The sequence below is a fragment of the Choristoneura fumiferana genome, chromosome 26, assembly GCF_025370935.1.
Source record: "Choristoneura fumiferana chromosome 26, NRCan_CFum_1, whole genome shotgun sequence".
NCBI classification, from domain to species: Eukaryota; Metazoa; Arthropoda; class Insecta; order Lepidoptera; family Tortricidae; genus Choristoneura; species Choristoneura fumiferana.
In genome coordinates this window covers 7804807-7825323 of record NC_133497.1, presented here as the reverse complement: position 1 = coordinate 7825323, position 20517 = coordinate 7804807, and the positions used below count along the sequence as shown (strand labels likewise).

At 39.2% G+C, this 20517-nt stretch overlaps 1 protein-coding gene and 1 long non-coding RNA gene across 2 annotated transcripts in view; both read right to left on the bottom strand.

The window, feature by feature from the left end:
• Positions 1 to 20517, bottom strand: part of LOC141442656 (uncharacterized) — a 154275-nt gene that overhangs the window by 114657 nt on the left and 19101 nt on the right. The window lies entirely within an intron of this gene.
• Positions 177 to 20516, bottom strand: LOC141443056 (uncharacterized). Its single transcript, XM_074108270.1, has 6 exons — positions 20494 to 20516; positions 12643 to 12757; positions 8621 to 9355; positions 1645 to 1666; positions 581 to 694; positions 177 to 280 (listed from the first exon to the last, which is right to left on the bottom strand). The coding sequence occupies exons 1-6, from the start codon at positions 20499 to 20501 to the stop codon at positions 177 to 179; spliced, it is 1098 nt and encodes a 365-aa protein (XP_073964371.1). The 5' UTR covers positions 20502 to 20516.

Below are 20517 nucleotides of genomic sequence, written 5' to 3'. Positions count from 1 at the left end.
CTTCTGTTACTGCTCACTATATTACTCATACTCATATTTTTTATTGGTAATATCATTATTACATGTCATTTTGTTAAATTATTCTAATATATTCTAAAAACTAATTAATTTTATAATTTTCAGTAAATAATAGCCGTAATTATGATGATTAATAAAGAGTCATTGTATTGTATTGCTTACGTTGACAGGTGTTGGGGGGGTGATCGGGTCGTTGGGCTTCCTCCTCTCTTTGGACACGCAACAGGTGTCGAGGTACGACTGACAGGGGCCATCTCGAACACTGTAACGCAATTTTATATATATTATATATTGTAACATAAGAATTCATTATAGAAAAATGCTACTACTCAATTAATGAATATCTAGATGCTGGATACTGGTAATAATGCTAATTTATGTGAATAAATATATCCTAATAGATAAAAGGACATGATGTAATTAAATATTAATAGTTTAAGAATATCATAAGCGTATGTAATTAGTAGGTAGGTAGCGTCCGCGCTGGAGTAGGCAGTTGTCTCCTAAAGGGTCGGATTTAACATACTTCTCCTGTTTTACTAGAGGTATGGTGTTGACTGACCGTATGTCGATGATGCCGGTGCCGTCCTCAATGATGGTGTTGTTCCCGTCGCACAGGTAGTACGGGACGCACTCGCCCTCTTCCTTGTTCTCCGTTGTGACGACTTGTCACTGGCTGGAAAGAAACAAATCATCATCATCATCATCGGCATTGTCATTATCGCCATCATCATTATCATCATCATCATTGTCTTTGTCATCATTGTATAAATCTTTATTGTACATAAAACATATGAAAATAGCAGTTAACAAGAGAAAGAGATGTACAAAGGCGAACTTATTTTCTTTGTATAATAAAGAGTTTACATACATACATACATACATAAAAGGGATCTCTTCCAGTTAAGAGCCTTTATACCTGCTGAGCTGGCAACGTTGCATTTTTGTTAGTTTTTCTCGATTATTTCATAAAATTTGAATGAAAATTAAAATGTTGTATGATAGGACACTTCTAATATAATAATATAAGTTAATGTGTCTACTCAATAATTATTCGGTACAGACTTTTATTATCTTTAAAACCGGTTATAAACATTAATTAGTTTTTGAAGAATATAAAAGTCTATCACGAGAATTATGGAGTAGACACATTAACTTAGTATATATTTAAGAAGTGTTCTATCAGACAACATTTTTATTTTTATTCAATTTTTATGAAAATAATCGAGAAAATAACAAAAAATGCAACGTTACCAGATCAGCAGGTATAAACGCTCTTAAGCTTTGAACGATTGAAAGTTCATTGTCACCATCATCACTTTCGTCATTGTCACTGTCGTTGTCGTTGTCGCATTGTCGTTGTCATCGTCATTGTCATCAACGTCATCATCATCATCATGATACTGGGTCTATGGTGGTCTTACCCGCTGGGGTGATAAGCGACAGGTCTAAAGTCGTCGTTCTTATTGGCGACGGGCGCTGCGGTAGACTGCAGACGAGCTATGATTGAGTCCAGGTCGCCGCCGATCGCCTGAGCGACCGGCGACAAGTCCAAGTCTACGTCCTTGTTGCCGACGAGCGCAGCGGTAGTTTTCAGCTGGGCTATGATAGAGTCCAGGTCCTTACCCGCCGGGGTGACAGGCGACAGTTCTAAGTCGTCGTTCTTCTCTTCAGCGATCAGTGTGGTAGGAATATTCGTAATTTACTTCAGGCTTCATTAGGTGATTAATATACGGTAACAGGCTGTAGTAAACCGAATGCACAATTGAACTGAACAGGTATTAAAATCATGTGATAATATATGTAAGAGCTTTACAATTTCAGATTGCGTAGTGATCCTTGCTACCTCAAAGAGCGATTTAGCTATGTTACTTCTGCTCGTTGCTCTCTCAGAACTTTCTCCTTATACTGTCCCACTTTACAACTCTAAATTCTATGTTTATTTTACACTGTCCAGGCCACTCGGTTGTGGAACTCCCTACCGACAGACTTGAGGCGCGCAAAGTCCTTTCCTATCTTTAAGTCTATGCTTAGAGAGCACTATCTGTCATCTTGCGTATGAATGTTATAGTTAGCTTACTTATATGTTGTTATGGTATCTATCTGTTTAGATTTGTTGTGTATGTGTATTGTATGTGTTAGTTTATGTATTCTTGATACTGCTCTAATATCTACTTTAAATTGCTCCACCTGCTAAAATGTATTCCTTATTTCTGTCCATTGTAAAGGTTGCCTGGAGGAGATCGCTCTGAAGCGATAAGGCCGCCTATTGCTTACCTTAGAAAATCTCTATGTATTATACTCGTGTTTTCTGTACTGCTTACTGTATTGATCATGGGAGGATCACATGACTGGAACTCATTAAATTTCAAATGCTCTGTCTATAACTATATAGCTGCTCGCAAATACTTATGTCATACTTGGAGAAGTCTATCTATCTATCTATTTAGCCTTTTTATCCTGAGCTCATCCTCCTCCGTTGTATTGTTATAGAATATCTCTAAGCTCAGTGTGTCGCTTGACAAAGGCCTCCTCTAACATTTTCCACTGTTTTCTATCCCTGGCTACCCTCCTCCAGTTCGGGCCTGCCGTTAGCTTTAACTCATCCTCCCATCTTATATGTTGTCTTCCTCTGCTCCTCTTGCCATCTCTAGGATACCAGAGATAGATACTTGGAGAAGTACTGTATAATAAATATCTAAATGTACATAAACAGAATGAATTGCTACGTCTAGTCAGTAGGTACTCAGTTCTCATATGTCTCTTTTGTTCCCTTGAATAATAATAAACAAATGCAAAACGATAACCAATACATAAGAAGACTGCTCCTGCCTGAGAGAAATATTGCGTATTGGATATCAAAATAGACAAACAAATTATATGCTAAGGTCAATCCCTCAAAAAATTCAGAAAACTCATTCAAGTCAGAAACAGATGTGATAGTTTTAATCTCGTTTTTGATCTATGCTAAGCTTCTATGTGTTCCGGTTAAAAAAAACTCACGAAAGAAAACCAATGTGGTAAACCAAAGGAGTTGTGTGTGATAGCAAGTAAACAAAAAAGGCAACTTTATAGTCAAGCATTCAAATCAAATAATTTAATGACGAAATATAGGGTATATAACGAGGTATTAGATACAAAAAATATTGTAAATTATGAAAGCAGTTTACGTTTTTAGCATTACGTTTTTATGCAAATATAAATTATAACATCCAAAGTTCAAATAAGAGTAAAGCCGTTGGTGAATAATGAATCAAAATACTACTCAAAATAAATGACATAATAGAAAAAACTGATCATTTAAAAAAAGATGACCATGTAATTAATAAACCCTTTGACATTGCTAGGTTCTATTAATAATCTATACTTATATTATAAAGAGGAAAGATTTGGATGCTTATATTTTTGTTACGAATTAACTCAAAAACTACTGGACTGGTTTTAAAAATTCTTTCACTATTATAATGCTAAATTATTCCAGTGCCTTAGGCTATATTTATTACCAGAAAAGATTAGGGTTCCGTACTAAAACTTCAATAATATACCTCAAAGTGTAAAAAAAGTTGCCATAAAACATCTTTCATCTCATGCGCTGTGGCTGTGGAAACTATTGATGATAGAACATAAAAAAATTCAATTACAAGTATAAAAGAATACTCATATCAATTTCTACAAAAAACTTCCGAACGAGTATGTCACTATTGTATTTATGTCACTACTACTTTTATATATTTTAAAAGTTGACTGACACGCCAACTAAAATCAGACCATGCTATACCTTTGTGTAAATCCTTATCCAAATAAATAATTTCATATTCAAGACGGTTTCAATATCTGTACACTACTTTTTGAAAATACAAATCGAAAATACAAACAGACATGGATGCACAGAAAAACCAGAAAAAGAGACCAGCGCTGGGAATCGAACCCAGGTCCTCAGCAATCCGTGCTGCGTGCTATACCCCTACACCACCGCTGGACAGTTTGGAGTGAAATAAAAAATACAAAAAAGACTCCAAATAACCAATCATACTACTTTTTGAATTATTCAAATCGGACATTCAATTCAAAAGATATTACGAATTTAAAATATATCATAACCAAATTAAAAAATGCATTTATATACTCTATATACGTTGACGCGCCCCGGTTTAGCGCGGGTTGGGTGTTGTTAAACCCCCGACGGTGTTATAAGTTTGACCGCTATGTGTGTCTGTCGGCTGCTGCTAGCTCTTAAACGGATGGACCGATTTGAATGCGGTTTTTTTATTGGAAAGCAGGTTTTCTAGCTATGTTTTATCAAAATCGATCGTTTTTGAGATATTGAACTTTGAAGTGACAGTCGGGGTTTCTCCAACTTTTTGTTGGTGTGTGTGATTAGAGAACTTTTTAGAGTTCTGTGCCCAAAGGGTAATAAAAACGGGGCCCTATTACTAAGACTCCACTGTCCGTCTGCCTGTCTGTCACTAGGCTGTATCTCATGAACCGTGATAGCTAAACAGTTTTCACCGAATAGATGATGTATTTCTGTTACCGTTATAACAACAAATACTAAAAACAGAATAAATATAAATATTTACGGGGTGCTTACGGCAAACAGGTAGTTGCTTGAAAAATGTTTACAGAATATTTATTTGTAGATAATTTCATTCACTTTAAAAGTAAATAATTAATTAAAATAGAATAAATATTTAAGTGGGGCTCCAGTACGGCAAACGTGTTTTTTTGTCGATGTTTGCTAATGTCTGATGTTGTATAGGTAGCTACGGAACCCTTCGTGTGGGAGTCCGACTCGCACTTGGCCGGTTTTTTTATTTTGCCCGTTAGCACTAAAAAAATAAAAAAAAGTATTGGACATGATAAAATACGAATATCATCATCATCATCATCATCGGCCTATCTTAGTCCACTGCTGGACATAGGCCTCTCCAGTTGCACGCCACTGAGCACGATCCTCGGCCAGTCTCATCCAGTTCTTGCCAGCTAACCTGCGAAGATCATCGCTTCACCTAGTCTGAGGGCGTCCTACGTCACGCTTGCCGATTCGCGGTCTCCACTCAAGAACTCGTTTGCCCCAGCGGTTATCGGTTCTTCGACTGATATGGCCGGCCCACTGCCACTTCAGTTTGCTTATCCGGTGAGCTATGTCGATGACTTTAGTTCTGTGTCGGATCTCCTCTTTTCGAATACGAATATTGTTGTTGTCGTCCTATGGTACCCAGTGGTACAAGGGCCTTCGTGAGACGTCGCCATTCGCTCCTGTCCTGCGCCTGTTGCTCCGCGTCTCCCCAACTCAGCGCCGCTTCGCAGCTCGGCGCCCACGGTGCGCTGTGCCACGTGTGCGCCGGCCGGCCCCGCCGCCTGCTCCCATGCGGCCTCCACGTGAACGCGACCCTGGCTGTATTGTCCTCTGGTCTTCGGAGGGTGTGCCCTATCCACTTCCATTTCCGTTGCGCGATCTCTCGCTTTATCGGAATTTGGTGGCATCGCTTCCACAGATCCTCGTTGCTGATAGTGTTCGGCCAAAAAATGCGCAGGATGGACCTCAGGCATTTGTTGACGAACACTTGTAGCTTGTTCGTCAGACCCTTTGTCTCCTTCCAAGTCTCGCAGCCGAAGAGCAAAACAGACTTCACTATGGAATCGAAGAGGGAAACCTTGATCCGCCGAGTGAGCACGTTCGAATCCCACACAGGTTTTAGCTGGGCAAAGGCACCTTTCGCCTTCCTGATCCTCGCGTCGACATCGTCATTGGAGCCACCGCTGTTGGTCACGGTGCTGCCGAGATATGTGAACTTTGCGACAGATTCCAGTGGTGTACCATTGAGTCTGATGGGTCGATTTTCGAAAGACTGTACTCGCATTTCGACGGTCTTCCCAGCGTTGATTCGTAGACCCTTATCTTGAGCTTCCTCCCGTAACGAGTTCAGCTTCATTTGGAGAGCGGTCAGTGAAGACGAAATCAACACTATGTCGTCCGCGTAGTCGAGATCCTCCAGGTGCGAGCCTTTGTTCCATGGGATGCCCCTAGGTGTTTGAGTTACCTTCCGCATGACGTCGTCGAGTAGGATAATGAAGAGCAGCGGTGACAGGAGGCAGCCTTGCTTGACTCCAGCAGTCACTGGGATTGGCTCCCCTAGAACTTGGTCGTGCACTACTTTGCAGATGCTACCGTTGTATAGGGACTGGATGATACCTATATACTTGCTGGGTATTCCTCTTTGCCTGAGACAGGACCACAGTGCGCTCCACTGCACGGAGTCGAACGCTTTCTCGAAGTCGACGAAAGCAAGGAAAAGTTCGGCTCTCCACTCCACGCACGACTCTATAAGTATGCGCAAGGTATTCGTGTGGTCGGTGCATGTTCTGCCAGAACGGAACCCGGCCTGCTCTTCCCGAAGTGTTCCTGCAATCTCCGGGGACATTCGGTTGAGGAGTATTTTTGCCAGAACTTTAGCCGCAGTGGGTAAGAGCGTTATACCCCTCCAGTTATCGCAGACTGACAAGTCCCCCTTCTTCGGTACCTTCACGAGCAAACCCTGCTTCCACTCGCAGGGAACACGCTCCGTCTCCCAAACCCGTTGCAACAGCGGATAAAGTATTTCGGCTGACCTGGCCGGATCCGCTTTTAATAGCTCCACATTGATGTTATCGACCCCTGGTGCCTTCCCTGCCTTCAGCTGTTTAATGGCGGCGACTACTTCTTCGTATGTTGGTGGAGTCGTTGGCAGATTCAGGGTTGGTCCGGGGATGTCTGACGCAGTTATTTGGTGGGTTTGGCATTGAGTCAGCAGGTTGGAGAAGTGCTCGGTCCACCGTTTCAGTTGTTCCTCTGTAGTACACAGCAATTGTCCCGCGGCTTCTTCAGCGGTTTTTGGAGCAAAGTGATTTATTGCACAGGCGTTTAGTAACGTCGTACAACTCCCTCATGTTGGCTATCTTAGCTGCTGCGTTGGCTCGGTCTGCTAGCTCGTCAGCGGCACGTCGTCTGTCACGTCTCGCTAGCTTTCGGATGCGGAGGCGCAAGGCAGTATACTCCTCAACTAGCGCGTCAAAAGCGACAGTGTTTTCAGCGACCAACTGCTCTAGCTTTACGCTCTGCCTTCTCTCTATCGCGGACCACAGCTCTTGGGACATCCAGGGTTCTTGCTTAGAGCGTTTATAGCCTAGGACTTTTTCGCCGGCCACAGTGAAAGCAGTCCGTACACGATCCCAAGTTTCATCCATGTCCACGAATATGACTCTAATTAAATCAAGTATTGAATACATAAGCAAAACCATTGGCACATAGGTATTATTAATTTATCGCTGGAAAGTGGAATTATCCCAAACGACCTTAAAAAGGCTCTTGTTAAACCATTACATAAAAAAGGACCCATGGAATGAAATGGCTAATCATACACCATATTTCCGAATATTTGTAAAAGCTATATTAATCGCATAATTTCGTACTTCAATAAAAACAATATTTTAAATACCAATCAGTTTGGATAACAAAAAGAGAAAAATACGACACTAGCTATATTTAATATTCTAAAACAGATATGGAATATGGACCAATTTAAATAAGAATGCACTTTTTTTGCACTTTTTATAGACCTGTCAAAAGCCTTTGACTTTGTTTTCGCATAAAAATTTTGTTAAAACAACTTGAGCACGTCGGTATTCGCGGAACGGCTACAGCACTAGTGAAAAGCTATCTTTCAAATAGATCACAAGCTACGATATTAGATGATAATGATAAAACAACAAAAACAATCACAAAAGTACAGTCAAGCTATGAAAAAATTACAAGGCGTACCCCAAGGCAGCGTCCTAGGGCCGCTGTAGTTCTTAGTTTATGTCAATGAGTTCCCTCTGGTACTTGTTCACATGTGTGTTACGTTCGCCGATGATGCTACAATATTTATATTTAATGACAAACAAAATGGTTCTATTGTTGTATAAAATATAAAAAATCGTAATTAATTTGGTTATCATCTGTAAACTTGAAGGTAAACTTGGACAAAACAAAAATATTATAGTTTACAAACTATAGACAAGTATGTAATTTGGTAATTGGCAGTGAAAACATTGAACAAATAAGTAGCACAATTCTTTTAGGATTCACAATAGACAGCAACCTTAATTGGACTGTGTAAGAAACATTTTTATTAATAACTATCGGACCCGGCAGACGTTGTTCTGCCCGAAAATACACTAAGTACATTAAAAATATGATAACACACCAACAACAGCGCCATCTAGCGGGTCCAATTTATTTAAATACGTTATTTAATTGAAGGGGAGAGCTTACAACCCATGAGCATTTTGTATGGGAAAATGATTTTAATTTAATTTTATTTTTTTGACAATTTTGCAATGTTTTTAATACTTAATTATCCTATTCCTGACGAAGACAAATCCAAATGCACAAAAATCATAAAAATTGGTCCAGCCGTTCTTGAGTTATAAATGGTGTGACTAACACGACTTTGTTTTATATATAGATGTACATGTACGTCCGAAATGGGCAAACTGTTGAAAATTCTTATGCATAAATGTTAACATAATTTGGACACGGTTATAAACAATAAACGTTTCTTATTTCTTATTCAGACAGGTCTAAGTCGTCGTTCTTATTGGCGACGGGCGCTGCGGTAGCCTGCATACTAGCTATGATTGAGTCCAGGTCGCCGTCGATCGCCTGAGCGACCGGCGACAGGTCTAAATCTAAATTATTGTTGCCGGCGAGCGCAGCGGTAGGATTCAGCTGGGCTATGATAGAGTCCAGGTCCTTACCCGCCAAGGTGACAGGCGACAGGTCTAAGTCGTCGTTCTTATTGGCGACGGGCGCTGCGGTAGACTGCAGACGAGCTGTGATTGAGTTCAGGTCGCCGCCGAACGCCTGAGCGACCGGCGACAGGTCTAAATCTAAATTATTGTTGCCGGCGAGCGCAGCGGTAGGCTTCAGCTGGCCTATGATAGAGTCCAGGTCCTTACCCGCCGGGGTGACAGGCGACAGGTCTAAGTCGTCGTTCTTATTGGCGACGGGCGCTGCGGTAGACTGCAGACGAGCTATGATTGAGTTCAGGTCGCCGCCGAACGCCTGAGCGACCGGCGACAGGTCTAAATCTAAATTATTGTTGCCGGCGAGCGCAGCGGTAGGCTTCAGCTGGCCTATGATAGAGTCCAGGTCCTTACCCGCCGGGGTGACAGGCGACAGGTCTAAGTCGTCGTTCTTATTGGCGACGGGCGCTGCGGTAGACTGCAGTTGAGCTATGATGGAGTCCAGGTCGCCCATTGCCTGGGCGGATGCTGCCGCCAGGAGCGCCAGAAGTGGGAGTAGTTTGTACATCTGGAATGCAGTGAGAAGAATAAAAAAATATACGCGACCTGCTTTGGACTGCCTGCCCACCGGAGCGGAGCGAGAGCGTAGGTAATGTGGAGCAGTTTTCGGAGCGATTATTACTGAAAATATATACTTAGGTAATATTTCTTTAGGAACGTTTAAATAAAATGTAAGTAAACTCTTTGATTTACAAAAGAAAAGAAACAAAATACAGTGACAAACCTTGAGATACTTAAAAAAAATGATCCGTCAAATTATTGACGCATTTTTTTGAAAAATTTTGTGTAGCATTTAGATAATACCCAAACTAAGTGGCGGCCATCACAAGACATCTACACCCTCTATCTCTATCTAATCCAATTTTCATTAAACGTCTTGCAGTTTTTGAGCGAAATGCGTGTGACACGACATACGGATAGACGGACCGGATGACAACAGTTGGACGGATTTAGATAAATGGCATGTTTTATCACGATATTCCCACAGGATAGGGATAAAATCCTTGGGTAAAGTCAAGTCTTAAATAAAATTGATGAAAACATAAAATTAAATACGGTCGTTCTTATTTTTTTGCCCACGACGACGGAACGAAGAAGGTTGCGGTAAGCCTTTATTATTTTATTGACGCAGCGATAAATTTTGATAGATTATAAATAATAATAATAAATAAATAAATATCACGGGACAATTCACACTATTTGACCTAGTCCCAAAGTAAGCTTCGCAAAGCTTGTGTTATGGGTACTAAGCAACGGATAAATAAATATAATTATGTGGGACGCTACATGCGTTAATACTTTCGCTCTGTCCCACATGCAGGCAACTAGCTCACAAGCCGGCGCTGCGGCTGATCAGGCCCAACTCCTCAAGCGCCGCAAGTACTCCTCTTTATTAAAAGATCACGAGTTTGCGGCGCTTGCTGTTGAGACTCTAGGGCCTTGGTCAGCCGATATGAAGTGTTTCATAAAGGCCCTTTCTTCCCGGTTGATCGACACCTCTGGGGACTCAAGAGCTGGTACGTATTTATCCCAGCGGATCGCACTTGCGGTCCAAAGGGGTAGGTAATGCGGCCAGCATCATGGGAACTCTGCCACAGGCAGATCTTTTGGACGGGGTTTTATTTTTATAATTTTTATTTTTATAGTAACATCTTAGATATATTTAGTTAAGGTTTCTTAGGTAAGTTTTCTTTGTCATCTTCTTATTAGTATTAAGTATTTTATTTAATTCAATCTGTACTTCTTTTGTTTTTTTATTTGAGTAAAAATGCATTATATATATAGATACATACTTAAATACATATTAAACACCCAAGACCCGAGAACAAACAGTCGTATTTTTCATACAAATACCATAAAAATATCGAGCAACCACAGTGTTGCGTAGTCCCGTTTTGTTCGAAAAAAAAAGGGAGGGAAAAGTTTCCCAAAGACAAAACTGTCTCAAAACACAGACATTAATTTCCCCGTAACGCATAATTTCCATAATTAATTTCAGGTAATGCAAAATATTCACAAAGTTATTCTAATTATAAATAAACCCGCGTAGCTCACCCAAAAACTATGAGATTGGACATTTCGAAAACCTCACGCTACACTAGCGCCTCTAGCGGCGAATTCATACGCGATAGCCTATATAAAAATGTACTCTGTGACGATAGCCCTCATTAGCCCGAAACATGTCGAGCTAAACTATATTATCCGTGGTATTTTGACTATGAGTGAGCTATCCGATTTTTTTCATTAAATATTAGTGAGTCTCACGGTAGTTTCATGTTCAAAATTGCTTGTTAACCCCCGGCGCAAAAAGAGGGGTGTTATAAGTTTCACCGCTATGTGTGTCTGTCCGTGTGTCTGTCTGTGGCACCGTAGCTCTTAAACGAGCGGACCGGTTCTTAGACACGTTTTATCAAAATCGGTGCAGCCGTTTCAAGATCATCAGCGGTCCCCCGACACCGGCGACGCTTAGATAAAAAAAATATTACTAGGTAAGTAACTACTTATACTAAATGAAGAAAAATACCTATTGCTTAAAATAATTAAGATATTTGCAATTATTGCATTAAACTAACTTAAAATAAAAAAAGACGGGGTGTTTGAGGTTTTTAGGTTATTTTCAGAAACGTTAGGCTACCTATACGACCTCAGAAGCCGATCATCTAATTTACACCTAGATGAGGTGGTAAAATAATGGATGGAATAAGTTGATTGCTGTAGGTCAGAGTGTATCTGCAAGGGCCCCTAAGTAAGATAAAATAATACAGTATGTAACAGAACGAAAGGCAAAGCTGATACCGTGGTTGATGGTAAAGTGGAGTCTGTTGTGATAACATACTTTTTATTAACTTTTAGTTGCTTTTTTTTTATTTGGTCAATCTCAACATGACTTTAGGTCCTCTAATTTGCAGTCGGAAACAAAAAGAAGCAAGATGTTTACCGCTAATTTATCATTCTTTCTTTAAAAGTTGAAGAACGCCCGGCAATGTAATTTCAAAGTTCAATATCTCACTAAGGGCCGTACCAAACAGCTAAAAATCCCCGCAAACAAAAACGTTTTCATATTAAAAAAACACATCAAAATCAGCCAAAATGCTTAAGAGCTAAGATGTCACAGACAGACAGCCAGTGCTGTCGAACTTATACTAGACTAGGTATAACATCCCTCTTTTTGCGTTGGGTTTAAAAACAAAGTATCAACCTAAAGCATAAAACAACGTCGCTTTCCAGTTTCCACGTCTGCCCTCTATCTATATTATATATAGTACGTTTATAACTGCACAACAGATTTTAATCTCGTAAGACCCACGTCAAATAATCAATAGAATTTCAAACTTAATGTCGTTGTTTTTTTTTAAATATGGCTTTGTCCATCGGAGGGTAATTTTGCCAGTGTCTAGTAGATTTAGCCGTTGTACGGTAAAAAATATCTAGAAAACGAAATATGAGAGGTATCTACCTAATGGTGGATGAACGATCAAAACAAGCAAAGTTAAAATTAGCCAAGTTAAGTTAGTCAAGTTTAAACTAGCTTTGACGTTATGTCCTAAATTTAGAACTTTGAGCCTTACGAGGTTAATGCGGTTTTCATTATTAAATAAGATTCATGAGGAAGATAAGAGTATCGTAGCGATTCTGCTCCGCGGGTGCGTGTGTTAAAAGGGAGATAATAAATGCCATCGATTTGTAGCTACTTTAAGCCCGTTTTTTTCAAAGTTGCACCCGAGCGAAGCCGTGGCGGGTCGCTAGTTATACACATATTCATATTACACATATACATTATAAAAAGCCACTAACCTTGTCGACACACATCACATCACTTCTCGGAACGTTGTTTTTCGATAGTTTTTCCTTGAGTGGGGGGAGTTGGCCACTCGCGGGGACTGACGCAGCCTTACTGCGCGAGCGCAACCTATTTTAATACCAGAGAATAAGTACATAGGCTGCTTGGCCACTGCGACTGAGTGGAGTGAGGTAGCGGAGCTGTGAGCGAGATAAAAATCCGCCAATATAGAATTGCATAAAATCTCCGTTCCTTTTCAGTGGACAGGGAGTTGGTAGTTACCAACTTAAAAGTTTAAAAAATCATATAAGTAAAACCGGGAAGCGGAGCGAAGAAACGAATGCGAGCAGGGAAGCTCCGCGAATGGAAAAACAGTCGGCTACTCAAATAAAAACACAATAACCATTACTTTCTCGCTCCGCTCCGCTATAGCTCCGCGCCTATAGACAGACACAGCCTGCATCTCCGCTCCACATTACTGCCTCGCTCCGCTTTAGTAGACAGGCCGCCTAACAACTTTTTAGGGTTCCGTGGCCAAAATGGCAAAAACGGAACCCTTATGTGACTATCAATGCTAGAAAGCTGTATTTTTGCACGAATATATATGTAACCTATTCCGACAAAATAGTACAATAAAAAATTCAAAAAAGTTTTTTTTCGAGTACCTCTCATAGACGTAAAGTGGGGTGGTTTTTTTTCTCATCCAACCTTAATGTGGGACATCGTTGGATAGGTCTTTTAAAACCATTTGAGGGTTTTTAAACGATTTTTGATTCAGTGATTTGTTTGCAAAATATTCAACTTTAAAGTGCAAATTTTCATTGAAATCGAGGGTCCCCCCCTAAAATCTGAACCTTTGGGTGGAAAAAATTGAAAAAATTCAGGATGGTAGTAAGTATATCAAACATGGAAAACTATAACGGTTAAGTTGTCTTGAGAATTATCAGTAGTTTAAGAGTAAATAGCAGCCTAAGGTATAAAATATACCTAAACTTGGAATATTCCGTACAAAATACGAAGTTCTTGGAAAAATATTACTTAACTTTTTCGTAATGGCTACGGAACCCTATTTCGGGCGTGTCCGACACGATCTTGACCGGTTTTTCTTTAACGGACCGTTGCTGTTCGTCTCAGACGGCTTTTACCTACAGCTTACCGGAGAGAGGGCGACCTTCCAGATGGGCTGCTTAGCAAGTGGGTGGTTTAGCTTAGCATGCCAAAGGGTGCTTCAATTGAGCCGAAGCCGGAGCCTCGGACTTTGGACGCTAAGGGAGAGTTATGCAAGCAATCGGAATTTTTATGCTACGTCGTTTCGGAAAGACTACGTTAGTCCCGACTGAGAAGAAACGACAAGAAACTCAGTCTGGTTGAGGTCTGATTGGGGAAAACCTACCCGGGACGTGACGGTATCTTGTATTATTAAATTAAATAAATAAAAAAACCCGACTGCCAAAACTAAAAGGAAGTAAATAATCCGTCTAGCCGTTTAGGGTTCAGCGAGGACTAAGTACTATTACATTAATAAATAGAAAGAAAGAAAAGTTTATTTAGGCTCCAAAAAGTACCACCTAAAACTAAGACTTAGAACTAGCACCAAACTATGTTACTAGTTTAATTAAGATTGTTTTTTTTGGAATCTTTTGTATTTCAATTTACTAGTTAAATACATTTTTCATTTTAATTTTTTTCATTTTCACATACATACATACATGCATACGCTCGAAAAACATAACCCTCCTCCGGGCAGCCGGGTAAAAATAGTGGGGTTGCCCAACAGCTATAACTGCGAGCTACAGGCGGAGCGACGAGCGATTTCTCTATTCAGTGCAAAGCTTATTACGGTTCGAATGGAGAAACAGTCCGCAATTCCGCTCCGATTTACCCACTCCGCTCCGCTCCAGTAGACAGGCAGCTAAACAGCTATAACTTCAAGCTACAGGCGAAGCGTCTAGCAATTTCTCTATTCATTGCAAAGCTATTACGCTTACCGCATACAGATTAATTAACAAGACACAGTGTATTAGAAGAGTACCTATTACAAAAGCAAAAAATCCGCCGAGCCGGTCACGACCAAGCGGTAAAGGTTATCGTTTTAATGCAAAGAGCAATTAAACTGGGAGTTTGATATCACAAACGGTTTTTACGGGTTACAGGTTAAAGGAAACAGTTTAGCTGATAAATTAAGTTGTTGTTTAAGTGATAAAGCGCCTGTTGCTTACCCTGCCGTTTTTATTTTTATTAGCTCATTGTATTGTACCTACTTCTTTGTGGTTTTTACCCGACTGCGAAGTTATGTGTTTGACGCGTATGTATGTATGTAAGTACGTTATGTATGTCTATTCCTATGTCCTCTCGTAACTACTCAACGGCTGACCCATTTTGATAAATGATACGTCAATGGATTCGTCTTAGTGACGCGAGTGACACTGTGTACATGAAATTCTTAAAAAATCAAAATGGCGGATTATTTGGCGCCAAATTGTAAATTTAAAAAAAATTTGTTTATTCAAACCTATCGAGTGGGGTATCAAATGAAAGCTAATAATTAGCCCATTCTAAAAATATACGGGTTATAACCGTTTAAATATACCATTTTCACAGAAAAGTGTGAAATAAAATTTAAATCGTGACGCTCAAAAATGGGTCCAGACTGTTGAACTTTAAGTTAGCTACAAGCTAGCCCACTAGACTTGTTTTCTTCTTTTTAGTATTTGTAAGGCAGTCGGGTTTTTGATTTTTTTTATTTATTGTTTTTTATTATTATTCAAGATGGCGCACAGGGATACATTTGATACAAAATAAACAATAAAACTTTAATATCATCACAATGCGTAGGTATGTAATGTAGGTACCATTCCTTGCATTGTGATAAAGGAACTGGCTCATGTGCAGCTACTTATCTGCGCTTGTTTTGCTTATTTTGAATTGTACTTGAAGGTGCCTCTTAGCGCAGGTATTTTATACTTTAAAAGAGGTGCCAACCATTGTAAAACATTGTACTTTTTGCAACCTTAATAAATAATTTTGATATTTTTTTTTAATTGCTATTGTCTAACAGTGTCACATATAGCACGCCAGATACATTAGCTATATCTATAGGTATATATATGAATCATAAAAATTGGACGAGCCCTTCTTGAGGTTTTATAAAACAAAGTCGTGTTAGTTACACCATTTTATAACTCAAGAACGGCTGGACCAATTTTTATGATTTTTGTATTTTGGATTTGTCTTCGTCAATAATAGGATAATAACTAATAAAAAAATTGGAAAGTTGACGAAAAAAGAAGCGATAAAATCGCATACATAATTGCTACTGTACAAAAATAAGTTTAACAAAAAAAAAATTAATAAAAATCGTTTTTTTCTTCGATGCTCAAGTATCTACCCGGTATCAAGCGGCGGTTCGTTTCTAGCCGCCCGTTTCGCTAACTAACGGACCACAGGGCCGCCACGCCGTACAAAATACGCGTTCTTGAATCTACATAGGCACGACGATGTCTGTACACGCGTCAATGTGTGCGTAAGCTGCACAGGGCTGACTTGCAAAACCGATGGTATGGCTACCAATGACATGTGCTGGTGTATATTAGTGTTAAATTTAGTTTTTTAAGTAAATTTATTGTACTGTTCGTTAGACTGGAACTCCGTCCTCACTCTTTATTTGTCTGTTAGAAGTCGGAGAAATGCTCTAGCCCCTAAGATACAGGTTTTTACCTAGTTTAGGGGACAGAATGTTGACCTTTTCCATGAACCAGTTGTACCTTTAATAGACTTAAACTCATATGAATGTAAATTACTGTTTTTTGTTGTACAATAAATCATATTATTATTATATTCGAAGTATTGCTTTTTCTAAGCTTAGGCTGGTATTAACTACATTTACGGGTATCCACAAGTAAATGTAGCAAGAGTTATAATAAATATATTTTAAGAAATTGGAGGGCTATTTTCAGTCTAGTTGCAATGAACTTCTCACTATTCTGCATGTATTAAGTATTGCGGGCTTTTTGTAAAATTGTTATTATTATTATTATTATTATTATTATTTAAAGGTAATCATATGTAGGTATGGCTTAGATATGTGCAAATAAATTGAATAGTTAATCTTACCTATTCCGAGGGTATTCTGGCAAAACAGAATAAGTGCAATTTTTTTAAAAGTTACTTACATAGGTATACTCAATGATTTCTGCTTTATTTATCTAGCAAAACCGTATAAAAATAAATATGTGCACCTATCCGGTTCTGCCTGAATATCCCGATTTTATTTAAACTACTTAAAATGTGTCTGTTTGCGTTATTTAAGCATTATTATTTTCAATTACAATAGATATACGTACTACAAACTTAAAAGAATCATTCGGTAGGTAGTTTATCTCATGTATTATCGGCTGGTTATTTCAGAAATCACTAATTATTTAGAAAAAGGAAGTAGGTAGGGTACCGTTACGATTTCGCAAAATGATTGCTCCCGAACTTAGTGCCGTGCGGCCGACATACATCGCGTCGCCACACCCGACTGCTTTTCCTGCGGTTTCCTGCAATCTGCGCTTGAGGGGTGGGGTAACTCGAACCGGTGCGGGGCGGAGCGTGGCCATTCTGTACGTTAGTGCTATTATATATTCTGTGACCGGACGGTAGTAATATTAGTTATTCTGTGGCGGAAGGCAATGGGGGGACGGTTGCGAGCGCTTATGTCACGAGCGATAAAGACAGCAATATCCCGAACGAATACGCTTAGTTGTGTGTATTGTGACGCGGCCGCGCGGCCGGCAGGGAAACTTCTCATAAGGTACTTATACGTAATAAATGCGTGTGAGTCTGTACGTAACCGCGGAGCACTCGCGACTGATGGTTGCCGAGGTATGCTGAGAATTCGTGGCGCGTAGGTATAACTCGCGTTCCGGCCGTTTGTATGAAGACGGCGTAGGTACTGCTTTTATTCTGTGTTATTAATCTTCATCGTCTGCGTTAACATCATAAAAAATCGGCCAAGGGCGAGTCAGACTCGTGCACCAATGTTATAAAGTCGATGACCGGAAGTAAGTACCTACTATACATTTTTCAGTTGCAATTTATATGGAAACAGCCTTTTTAATGGCTGTTATCTTTTGATTGGGTTGACTTGGAAATTTGTTTTTTTCCCTGCTTCAAAGGGCGGCAAACCTGAGTACCTATTTATAATATTAACTGGTGTTTACCCACGGCTTCGCACACGTAACTAAATCATTAGATCCAGCAGGTGTATTAAAAATTTGGGATTTTTTTTAAATTCCCGTGGGAATTACCGAAAATTAAATCGTGGTTTTCATTGAAGTTTCATTAAAAACAATCTTGTTAAATTTCATGAATCTTAATTCCAGTGGTTGTTGTTTCGAGTTTTTATCCCTATCCCGTGGGAATATCGGAATAAAATGTAGCCTGTTTTATTCCAGATGTCCAGCTATCTACATACAAAATTTCATTCAAATCCGTCCAGCCGTTTCAGCGTGAAGGAGTATCAAACATACACACTCACTCACTCACAAAAATCGCATTTATAATCAAAATCAAAAATCAAAATCATTTATTCAGTAAATAGGCCGCAATGGGCACTTTTACACGTCATTTTTTTAAAACTACCAGCGCTTTCGGAAAGACCATCATTGCCAAGAAGAATGCGCCGCAAAAACTTGGCAGAAAGTCATTTTTTCAACATAAAATAATTACAAATAAAATACTTAAAAACTACAGTATACAATGAAATAAAAGAAAATACAAAATAATAATAATAATAATACAGGGATGTATGGGGTCCCTTAGTTACAAAACTAAACTCTAACTATAATCTACGTTCAGTGGAAGTGTAGACTGCTTCCACCGTCATAAATTAAAATAATAAATATTATAATAATAATAATTTAATTCTGAAATTTACATTTCAGGTCAAGTAACCATTAAACTTTTGGATTCCGAAGGCAAGCTCACGTCTGCCGCCCCCAAAGTTAGCTCACACGAACTCCTGTCATGCTCTGAAAGCAGAGCGGTACCGAGTGCATGGTATTGCTTCCGTTCCCATAAGCTCTATGGGATCGTCTTGGGAGCTTCGACGTCGCGGCCTGTGACTAGAAATTAAACTAAAAATATACACGTTTAAAATCCATAAGCTTAACAATATACAGCCTTAAATATAGCAAGGGGATGTATAAAGTCCCTGAGTTAATAATAAAATTACACTATATAGCAAGGGGATGTAGAAAGTCCCTGAGTTAACAATAAATAAAATTCCTAATCTAAATAATTCAGAGATGTATATAGTCTCTGAATGTCAAAGTAAACTAATTTAATTAACCAAATTATACAATCTTCAGAGGTGTAAAAAGCCTCCAATGTCAAAAACTTAAAATAATTATTAAAATAAAGAAATAGAGATGTATAAGGTCTCCAAATGTCAAACCAATAAATATTTTTAAATTAAATTCTGCAACGTGGACAACGGCAACAGAACCAGAAACTAGACACGAAATGCGCCGGGACACTGCCAAGTCACACTTCACAACACTTATTATACACCGACATAAAAAACACACACATACACAAACACGAATACATCACATCACACCATCAACATCCTAAATTTCATCGGCTTTCAGTTTAGGCCATGTCGCACTCATCACATAAGTACTCCTCAACTTTATAGTAAGCTTTCTTCAGAAGTGCACTCTTTATGTATTCTTTAAAAGAGTTGTGTGGCAATTTCCATGCTTCTACAGGAACTTTATTGTAAAATCTCACACAGTTTCCCACAAAGATTTGCTTACTTTCCGTAATATTAATAGGATAGGATTTCAGCATGGAACCTGCACGCGTTTCTGAGAAAAAGGGTCTTGACACACGGACAGACAGATGGACAGACGGACAACAAAGTGACCCTATAAGCGTTCCGTTTCGCATGTGCGTTTCCGTGGGCCGTTTGCAAACATGTCAAAAAAAAACGGAGGAGGTTCTCAAGTCGACACGTATATTTTTTGAAGTACAGAACCCTAAAAACCGGAGCATCGCCACGCATCGCTAACATTTTAAAACAAACTTATCCGAGTATGTGGACAATATTCAAACTAACATTAGCTTACATAAATTTTACGCTTATTCAAGGAAAGTGGTGCCACTAGCCAACGGCAAAGTTAAGTTTGCGCTAAAACGCGTTTCTAGAACGAGTGTCAGACTGTCGGGTAGTTCCATGGCGTTTGAAAGTTTAAAGGGAATAAGAACCAATGAAACTAAATAATTAATATGAACTCAAACTCCACGGGTTGAGGTTTCAATTGAGTTGCAATGGGTTAATTTTTAGTTGATTTTTAGTATTGTTTTTACCTCTGAATGGTGGTTTTGGAAGCATATATGTTGTTGGTATCAGAAGCAAGTTTTTTTAAAGACTGCGCGGTTTTTGACCTAACAGCAAACTGATCATTACTAAGGGCATTAAATTATCATTAATTACCGCACTTTAATGACCCATTTGAACTCGTTCTAGTAAAGAAAACGTAAAAGGAATCGTAGTCGCAGTTTTTTTAGTTAAAATATTTTATTTTGGCCAGTCTCTTCAAATAGGTATCTATAGCGATGAGGTAAAACGCCTCCTGTGATCTTATTTGTTTGATAATTATTGGCCGTAACAAGGCGGGGTTTATGAAGTATCATTAGATAGAGAAGATCAAAATTGTCATACCTACCTCATTAAAGTGATACAGCCAGGCAGGGTACTTAAAAAACCCAGATGCACTGATTTTTCTTTATTACATTGTTTACATTAAAATGATAAAATATGATAGGTATTATTGTAATCATTTTAGTCTCGTATCTAACCAGTTACGGCTACTTACAGATACATTTTCCTTATGAAACGC

Excerpts from the sequence above, each read along its gene's own strand:
- LOC141443056 (XM_074108270.1), bottom strand. Across the intron at positions 1,667-8,620 it reads ATAAGAACGACGACTTAGAC|CTGTCGCCTGTCACCCCGGC; the intron begins CTGTCTGAATAA and ends GACGACTTAGAA. Across the intron at positions 281-580 it reads ACCGGCATCATCGACATACG|TGTTCGAGATGGCCCCTGTC; the intron begins GTCAGTCAACAC and ends ATTGCGTTACAG.